This window comes from Aplysia californica, unplaced genomic scaffold (assembly GCF_000002075.1).
Source record: "Aplysia californica isolate F4 #8 unplaced genomic scaffold, AplCal3.0 scaffold00968, whole genome shotgun sequence".
NCBI classification, from domain to species: domain Eukaryota; kingdom Metazoa; phylum Mollusca; class Gastropoda; order Aplysiida; family Aplysiidae; genus Aplysia; species Aplysia californica.
The window spans coordinates 44,697-55,071 of NW_004798238.1; the positions used below are offsets into that span (position 1 = coordinate 44,697).

The 10,375-nt window shown below is 39.2% G+C and overlaps 1 protein-coding gene across 1 annotated transcript in view; it reads right to left on the bottom strand.

The window, feature by feature from the left end:
• Window positions 1–7,645: 7,645 nt before the first annotated feature.
• Window positions 7,646–10,375, bottom strand: part of LOC106013530 (microsomal glutathione S-transferase 1) — a 6,829-nt gene continuing 4,099 nt past the window's right edge. The window contains exons 2-3 of the mRNA XM_013089511.2: window positions 9,099–9,190; window positions 7,646–7,889 (exon numbers count right to left, since the gene is read on the bottom strand). Of these exons, the coding sequence (XP_012944965.2) occupies window positions 7,646–7,889; window positions 9,099–9,190 (336 nt within the window). The remainder of the gene's footprint in view (window positions 7,890–9,098; window positions 9,191–10,375) is intronic.

The window sequence follows — 10,375 nt, forward strand, 5'->3', positions numbered from 1 at the left end:
AGAAGGTCACAATAGAAGGAAATGCACTAGAAGACGTTGAATCCTTATACTATGTAGGGAGTATAATATTATTGACAGAGAGGGAGGAACAGGAGCTGAAATGAAGTCCCGCATGGGAAAAGCACAAGCTGCTTTCCTATCTTTGAATAGGACTTGGAAGACCAGAGATGTCACACTTCGTACAAAGCTGAGGATTTTCATTTTCAATTCAAATGTGAAATCAGTCCTGTTGTATGGATGTGAGACATGAAACTCAATACAGACTTGCATAAAGAGGATCCAGGTTTTCTTGAGCAAGTGTCTAAGTGTCTGAGGATCCGATGGACAGACAGGGTCACCAATGAGGAAGTGTCAAGGAAAACAAGACAGATCCCAGTCAGAGATGAGGTAGGTAGAATGCAGTGGCGATGGATTGGACATACTCTCAGGAAGTCAGGGAGCTGCATAAAAAAGAAAGCGTTGGATTGGAATTCACAGAGTAAAAGATCAAGGGGAAAACTGTGTGGAACCTTGAGCAGAATTACAGAAATCGATGTACAGAAAAGTGGGAAGACATGGCTAGTCCAGGATAGAGAAAGGTGGAAAGTGTTTTTCCGTGGCCTATACCCTGGTGCAGGCGGGAGAGAAAGGCAATGATGATGATGATGTGTTGCAAGAGCCGTAAAACTCTTAATAAGACTAAAAACCTTTTCCCCCCCCCCCCCCTCTCTGAACTCTCTAGTCTCTATGTGTTTTGGTAAGTGTTTAACGGCGTTCGCAACTGCATAAAGTCATTTGAGCGCGCGGGACACATTAAACATTTTCAGCTTGGTAGGAATTTTGAATTTTGCAGGGGTGGCGGCCGAAGCCTCCTTTTATCGATTTTGGACCACGAAGGGATCCTTAACGTGCACAACTTGCACACGGGACCTCTGAGATTTTTTCGCCGCTATCCGAGAAGGCTAGGTGTTAGATCTTACCTACTATAAGATCAGGGATGTGGCTGAAAGACAGCAGTAAGAAGGAGTCAAAGAGTAGCAGTAGAATTATCGAAAGGCTGCAGAAAGAGTCAAGAGCCCAGAAGACGGGGGAGGGGTGGGGGGGCAGAAAAGAAAGGTGGAGACGAAAGCAGACGACAGAACATGGTTAGAAAGCAGGAAAGGAGGAGGAAAGAGAACATTTGAGAGAAGAAAACTTTCCGTTGAGAGAAGAAACTTTTCCGTCGCTGTCAGGACCTATTGCATGAGAGGCGAACACCATAACCTCTAGACCACGAGAGCCCCCCCCCATCTGATCGCTCTCTCTCTCTCTCTCTCTCTCTCTCTCTCTCTCTCTCTCTCTCTCTCTCTCTCTCTCTCTCTCTCTCTCTCTCTCTCTCTCTCTCTCTCTCCCTCTCCCTCTCCCTCCCTCTCTCTCTCTCTCTCTCTCTCTCTCTCTCTCTCTCTCTCTCTCTCTCTATCTATCTATCTATCTATCTATCTATCTATCTATCTCAAAAACCATTCCAACTTTGGAAAGCATCCTAATCTTTACCATGATAAAATTATTCTTAAATATATAGATGTGTTATGTGTCTCCACTGATCATCTCAGAAATAAGGTAAAAAATTGATAAGATGATATACATACATAATATATATCGTCGGCCTGGTGATAAAACCGACTAACCCACAAAATGTACCAAAAAAATGTATTGGCCCTATTGATAGCAAATTGTCCATTTCATATACTCACTCAGTCAGATCTAAATTTTGTCTAGAAATGTCTTTAAAACATTAGAAATAAAACCGTATAACCCGGCATCCATCGGATTTTAGCCCGATGTTTCCGACTATCCCACCTGCAAGGGAGGGAATGAGGGTTGTCGGTTTTTGTCGCGCTAACAATGAGGGGCCACGTGCTACGTTACCGACTAACCCCGCTTCGACTCGTCTCCGGACTTCGTTTGATAGTCCAGAATTCGCTCACGTAACCATGTGAGCTCTTCAAAAGGGAAATTTGTGTAATATTTCTTGTTGGTTTCATTTGGGAGTTATATAGATCTGGTTGTTCCCTCTTTTTTATGCTGCTAATAATGTTATTAATGACTAAAACTTCCCACTGTACCCACCGAACTGTTTTTATCTCGTGACAATGCCGGTATTTCAAACGCATCTTTATGGATTGTGTTTTATATGAAACTATTTTTTCTGTCCACGTTTTCTTCTTTGTCTTTGTACTTGAAAGTTACCGAATTATGAAGGACTACTGTCAATTTTTCCATTGCAATTGAATGGACGAAGTCGATAGCTTTTCATTCTTTACTAACTCACTCAGAAAAAAAAAATGTGGGACCTGTCCAGCACACTGTCTGCCCCCAACGATCGTTTTCTTTGAAAGTTTTCAACAATTTTTTTTTCATTTGCTGTGTTTATTGCAGTCATTACCTTCTGAAACATCTTTCGATTTTCTTTGAAAGTTCATTTCGTTTGCGTTTTGTATAGATTATTTTCTGTGTCATAACATAATGCTTTATCTTTATATCAAACCTTAACTTACATAACGCTATAACATTCAATAAGATGATGCCACGCTTGCTACGTCACCTCTGACCCTCAGCGCAATGGAAAGTGATCAACATGACCAGGCTAATGTCGCATCAGCTGATAATACTACAGTTATGTCGCCTTTGATCTCTGCGAAAAAGACACGGCATGAAAACGATTTGAAGGGTAACAAAAGGAAGAGGTTGAAAGAACTGGGGATGCCTCTACACATGTCAAGGCATGAAGCGAGCAGGACGTGAACTTGACGTCCTTTGCAGGTGTAAACTGGTTTGTACAAAATGCAATGACATCACTGGTCACTCTCTTGGAAAGAAAAGAGAGACTACGTGTCTGCCATGATACACAGGATTGACAAAAAGAGATCTTACACAGCAAGTGAAACCCCAAAGAGAAATTACACCCTTCAATATCACTTAAAAGTGTCAATGGTCAAAGAACACCTGTTTGTGAAACAATCTTCATGAACACCACAGGCCTGACCAACTGGTTTATTTAAAGTGTCTTCTCCGAAAAAAAACAAGAGGTCCCCCCTCACCCCCCCCCCCCTCTCTAGAACACATCACGTCTACGGTGAGAGAGCCAAGGATGACAAGTTGTTCCATAAAGAGAAATTTTTTGACAAACTTTCGAAGATATCCTCCTGTCTACCAATGACAATCCAGAAAACGTCAGATCTGCATCAAGTATACATGGAGAACTTTGCAGAGAGGGTGAAAGCCACATTGAGCTATCAAGTGTTCTGCCAAAAGTTCAAGAAAAACGATTTGGGTTCACTTTCAACCAAGAAATACCAGTGCGACATTTGCACTAGCTTCGAATTAGGAAACCTCACAGAACAGAATACACAGCTCATCAAATATGAATATGAGGAAAGTGGCAGCTAGACAAGAGAAGGAGAAGGACAGGGAGGCGGCACTGGATCCAGAAAACAAAATGCGTGTCCTTTGTATGGGGATCCACTCCGTCCTTCTGGTCTCATCACTAAAGACATCCACCTTGTATTATAAGACAAAACTGGCTGTGCACAATTTTACAATTTTGGAGACGCCAGATGATATGTCTGGGATGAAAGTGAAGTTGGTCTGAGCTTCAACAGTTTTCATCATGTCTGACGCACTAACTGATATTGCAAGTGACTGGCTTCAACCACTTCATCATCTGCAGTGATTGGTGCAACTACTAAAACAGAACTGCCACCCTGGTGAGTGCAATGGACTTTCCTGGCCAAAGAGCTTAATCTCACAGTTGAGCAGAAATTCTCACCAAGGGCCATATCCAAATGGACGTGAATTCAGTCCATGGCACTATCCAGCGATGGCTCTAAAACGCACTGATGTACATCCCAATGGATTACCTGAACATCATGCTCCAAGCCAGACGCACCCCCAGGTCCTATGAAGTTATGTACCTTGGCAACAGCTTTTTCAAAGATTTTGCAAAGGTCGGAGAGCACTAAACAATCCGTCCAGGGAGAAAAGCAGGCAATCCTACTGTCACTGACTTGCAGGCATCAAAGTACACTCCATACTTTTCAATTCAGTACAAGCTGAACTTTGATGATGGATGGCAGGCGCTGCAAGGACCAAGAAAGCAGAACACCCAATGTACGACGGTTACTGCTGGACCTCTCTGCAAAGACAGATTGAAGAAAACTGCCAACCAGTTTAAACATCTACTGGAGTTGAAGGCCGTCGTACCACGATGCTACCACAATTACCATGAAACTTTGCCTCAGTAAGAAGTTTTGAAAGCGATCAAGTCAAATTCGATTATTGTTGAGTCTTTCAAAACAATGGTAACTTTTGTCGTATTGCCTTGTTATAGTTATAGCCACAGGACACAGAGTGAGAAAACCCAATAATGTAGTAGTTGTCAAGCCATGCACCTTGAAGAAAGTTGGCGCATTCTTTGATACTTACAAAGTCTTTTTGTATAATAATAATATATCGTCGGCCTTGGGATGAAACCGGCTAACCCCAGCGAGGTAAATTTTACAGGAGAAGGAAAAAACTGTTTTATTTCAAAACAAAGATGTTTAACGGTAAATCAGAGCTTCAAACACCTATAAAAACACTTTACCAAAAAAGTGTAGACTTTTTTTTCCTTAAAAAATCGTCGCTTTTAACGAAACTGCGTGGGTTAGACACGGTTGTGTCGCTCAAATTTTCCCCGATAAAACCGACCAACCCTCAATTTTGTGGGTTGGCCGGTTTTATCAGGAAGCCACTGCTGGCCTCGAGTTTGGTTGAGTGCAGCCAAGCCACACTTGACTGTAATGTATTCAAACGTCGTGATCTTTTGTAGAAGAAGAAGAAGAAGAAGTAGAAGAAGGAAAAGGAGAAGGAGGAGGAGGTGGAGGAGGAGGAGGAGGAAGAGGAGGAGGAAGAGGAGGAGGATGAGGAGGAGGAAGAGGAGAAAGAGGAGGAGGAGGAAGAGGCTGAAAAGGAGGAGGATAAGGAGAAAAAAGGAGGAGGAGGAGGAGTAAGAAGGAAGAGGAGGAAGACGATATTACTGCTACCAACATACTATCAGCTGCTGCCATTTCAACGCTGGAGTCAATTCTGGCAAAAACAGCAGTCACAAATTGGAACATTTAATAGAAGTAGAAGAAGCAGAACACAGCAATGGGTATATAAATTATATTTGAAGTAGAAGAACATGAGGTTCGAATGGTAAGGGAGAGCAGCTACAGCAATAACAACAAAAAACAACAACTACAACAAAAAACAACAACAACAGTAGTAGCAGTAGCATCAGCAGGCCTTTAGAATTTATGACAGTATCTGACACGGTACTATTGGCACTGGGTGGCCATTCAAAGGCCTGGAAAAAAGTAATACACATGTACTAAGAAAGAAATGAAAGCATAAAGCCACACAGAAGCTCTGCAACCTCAGCAATGGTTTGAGTGAAGTTGGCTCCATAATAATATATATATATATGCCTATGCATATATATATATATATATATATATATATATATATATATATATATATACATATATATATAAAACATACATATGGTAGCTTAAGGCTAGATGTTTTTATATCTACATCTCGCAATGTATTAAGTCCATAATACAAACAGAAACAAGAAAAATAGAGAAAGAAAAGTCTTTAATGCAAAATACATTGTAAAATATATTAGTGCACTATTTCATAGGAACACATATGCGACAACTGAGAAAATATTTGAGAACAGATTCAGAAGCTATCATTCCAAAACTGCAATTTTTCAGCAGTTAGGGAAGAAACAGCTTTATCAGTGAAATTAGCAATATTTCATTTAAATAAAACAGTACAACAGTATGTGCTACAACAATGTTAATACGTTAAATGCTCAAACCGAGTAATTACTTTTACAATCAAAACACTTACACACCCTTAAGAATTTTTTTTTTCAGAAATAATCCTTCACTGCCAGATGTTGTGGTACCCATCCTAAATCCCCCTCATGAATCAATAAAGTCTTTGAACTCTTCCCTGTTTCTAATCGATTCTAATTCCTCAAAAACATTTCCCTGGTAAATGAGAACTTCCTACAAAAACCCTAATTCTTCCCTGCTAACCTTAAATCCTTTCTTCAATCCTCATCGCTGACCTTAAATCTCCCATGAGAACCCAACCCTTCACTGTATTTTCGCAGAAAAAATTAGTCTACCACGCATATACAGCAAGCACGCGCGCTGCGAAACACGCACACAGCAAACACATTTTCAGATCCTGAAATTTGCCTTCCACACATACATTCTTTGTATTTCAAATATATGCACAGCAAGGTTCGTACACAGAGAAAAGATTTCCACGTCCCGTCAATTTTGCTATGTATGTGCACGCTAGACTGTATTCCACTCAGTCACTTTGTTATCATACTTGTAATACAGCCGCACAACAGTTGTAACACGTTTAAGCTTAACAAATTTGTTGTAGCCGACATGACAAACAAGACATAAAGATGAATAAAAAGCTCCAATAAATAAAGCAAGGCACATAACCCTAGCTTAAAGCCTTGGAAACCAAAGCCTGTCTGCGTATAGATATATTATTATGATGCACTCACAAACTAGAATGCTAAACTAAAAGATTTTTAGTATTTTTACTAGTGTATGAACATAAGAGGAACATTTTAGAGAAGAAGCTGTTTCTGCTTAAAGAGCGTGCACACAATGCTGTTCATCAAAGCTGGAAGTTACATTTTACTATTTAGCTCACAAATTGTCAGCAAGCGGTTCAGATGTACTCAGTTCAAAATTTTGAAAATGTGTTAAAATTGCAGTTTCTTAAGTTGCGTTATTAGTTGCATGTGCTCGAGAAATATTGTCGAAAATGCCAGTAAAGATAAAATAATTTATGCACAACTTTTAAAAGATGAAACAGTTTACTTTTCTCTAACGAAAAATTGTTTTCTATGCTTAGTACTTAGTACAGTTAAACAGTTTGCCAATAGTTGTTTGATAAAAAAGACAGAGCAGACCACACCAAAATGGCAAAAAGCTCACCACTGCCAACACAGCTGATGACAACAGTAAATGTGTTGGGTTATGGTGAAATCAGGCGCTTGTCAAACTAATGAAATTGAAGAAACCATATTTTTTCTGCCTGTTGGAGTTTTTATTTATTTTTTTCTTCCGTTTTTGGCTCAATACCTTTCTGGTCTTTTTAAAAGCACATTTCTATTGTCTTTCTAGAAAATGTCAATAAATAACCAAAAAAGTTAATTTGCAGTTACCAAGGTCACTCAAACATCAGATGTCACCAAACTTTGGTAGCCATTTTCTCGCTAATTTTACCTTTGATACAAGCAAACCCGACCTCCTTCAATCGCAAATATGTAAACTTCTATTCAAGACAGATGGGGTTTTTTTCTCAAAGGAACACCCTTGAGGATAATACCAATTACTCCATACGCCTAAAAATTGACGAGTGCCTGATTCCACTGCAACCTGACACAACCATTTTACGTCTAGACGCATCACATATATATATATAAATGCTCAGCTTTTCTTAATTGAGAACACTGTATCATTTCTACACCTTTTTAAAAGTAAAATTCAATCTGCCTTATTTAAGAACATTATATCATTTGTTAACAGCAAAGTCAAATGTTCTGTTCTGTCACTCTTCAAAAAGCTACTTGAGAAAAAACATGATAGGCCATGGACAGCGTCGTGAACACTCCCACGTGAAAAACCAGCACACGAGTGGGCTGAGGGATGGAAAAGAGGTAAACATATGTGTGGAGAAATCTGCTAGCAGTGAAGATGCGGAAATGTAGCGATGCGGCAAACGTTGTGGGTCCGCTGGCGACGTAGAGAAGGCCCATCAGAACAAAGAAGATCACGTTTTCCAGGTCATTCTGGTGGCATCTGAGAAACAGACATTAAGATTTTTTTTTTAATTGGCAGCAAAATAAATAGATACACTGAAGACAGATCAATACCAGGGAAATACAAAGTGTTTGTGTGAGGGGTTATATTTATCTTACCTAAATAGTACCAGAGAAATATAAACTATTTCTCAATTTATGATGTTGTAAGCTACTATCCAGTCTTATCAAAAAGAACCGGAGAAATATAAACTGTTTGTTTATTTGAGATGTTGTCAGCTACTAATCGATCTTACCATTCAGAACTGCACAAACAGAAATTGTTTGTTCATTTAAGATTTGGCTTTGGTAAATGTCCTTCTCTACACGTTGTCGTTGTTGCTTGCCTTTTCAACTTTCCGATAAAGAAAACGGAATTTAAAAATGTGCACTAATAAAGAATTATACTTCAACACAGCGTGTCTTCAAGCGTTGTCGAATGACCAGAATGTGTGTCCTCAAAGAGTTCATCTTCTCTGATCAAGGCAGACATAGTCAAGATGTCCCGAAAACAACTCAAAAACTACTCAACAAAAATAAAATTCTAAGAGCAGCAGCTCAGCTTGAAAACATTGTACATCTGGCAGTTGGCCCACAGGGGCTCAAGACATAAGGCATTTTGACATACATGTTGAAAGTCAGACATGACAGTAACACAGATCATAGTAATGATAGCAACATCATAGTAATGATAGCAACAACAACAACAACAGCAATAATAATAATAATAATGAAAAAGAAAAGAGGATTATCATTATCAAAAGAACCCTGGTTAGAAATAGGACTCCTTTTCCCCCAAAAGCAGCGTTTGAAAAAAGGACTGCCGTTTCATAAGAACGCTGTAAAATTTATAAAAAAGACCTGAGTGACATGGTCAGACTCGATTCTTGAGATCATCCATATAATCCCCCCCCCCCTCCACCCAGAAATCAGTCTTTTCAAAGTGAAACTGAGCCATCCCCACCACAACCTGATATCTTCTATTTATTCTTCAAAAGCCAAAACTGAAACAGTCATGGGTAATCATGGTACACAATTCATTCTCCAAACAAAGATACTCTCGAAAAACCTACATTACTATTTCAGTCTTTTCCCATCTACCACTTGTTTGAGTTCTAAAGGTAAATTATTCTTAAATCTACCTCTGTCTCTTTTGCCTTTCACAAAAAAATGTGTCATTTGATAGACAGAAAACTTTAAAAAGCATTACCTTCGAATTCGCTCAATCGTTGGGTGAACCTGCGGGCCCTTATTTGTCTTGTTTGGGTCAAATGAAGCAACATCCTCTTGGTTTAAAAACACCTGAGAATATAAAAAAATATTGTGAGCAAGCATCAACATAGAGGGTGAAAGGTCTTCCTTTTCTTCTTCTTTTGTGTACTCTTACTAGATATTAAGGGCTGTGGATGGAAGGTTGAGAGAACTGGAGAAGAATTAAAGCATGAAATGTGTTTGTTTCGTTTCATTTTAGAATGTTTTACAGACTGGCAAATAGGTCGTAATATAAGTGTTTAAGATTAAAAGTGCCACCAGAGAGTAACATACAAAAAAAGAAAGAAGGAGAGATAAGGATTGTACATGGGAAAGAAGGACTAAACGACACCAGAATGCCCATCAACCTCTAATGTTTATTAATTTCTTTGTCTATACAATAGATGTAATGTGAACCTATGAGATCATCTTCACAACATGAGAGGAAAAGTTTTTCATTTGGTTCTGTTTTAGTTTATCCTTTGCTTGCCATCATGGCTAGAAGATGGAAAATTAAGAGTACTGGTGAAATATTAAGTAGTCTTATTTATTTTTCCTGCGACAGAAGCAATTTGTACTTGTTTTACTGTGCTCGCAACTGCATGAGGTCATAATATGAGCGTGCGGGACACATTAGACACTTTCAGTTAGGTAGGAAATTTTTTAATTTTGCCCGAGTGGTGGCTGAAGCCGACTCTTATCGATTTTGGACCACCTAGAGATCTTTAACGTGCACAACTTGCAAACGAGACCTCCCAGATTTTTAGCCCTTATCAGGATGTGGTTGAAAGACAACACTAGGAAGGAGCCGCAAGGAGTAGCAGTAGAAAAAGGCTGCAGAAAGAGACAGGAGTCCAGAGGAGGGGGTGGGGGCCAAAAATGGAAACGAAAGCAGACAACAGAACATTGTTAGAGAGCAGCAAAGTAAATGTATTTTCTTTAATCTAAACTAATGAATATTGAATCTTTAATAGTGGTTGTCTTTGGTTTCAAATGAAATTCTATATCCCACATTGCCACAACTGCAACTTAATATTCACGAGCTTGACAAACAAGAGACAAATGTTCCTTTCCTTTCCTTTCATACACATGTATTTCCATATAAACATAACAGAGATCATTTGAAATTCAAGGGAAAGGAGATATACACTGCTACCTAGCACTGGCAGACAACAATATTGATTACATAACAACATAGCAGAAGTCCATGGTGTTATCATACAATTAGACGTGGAA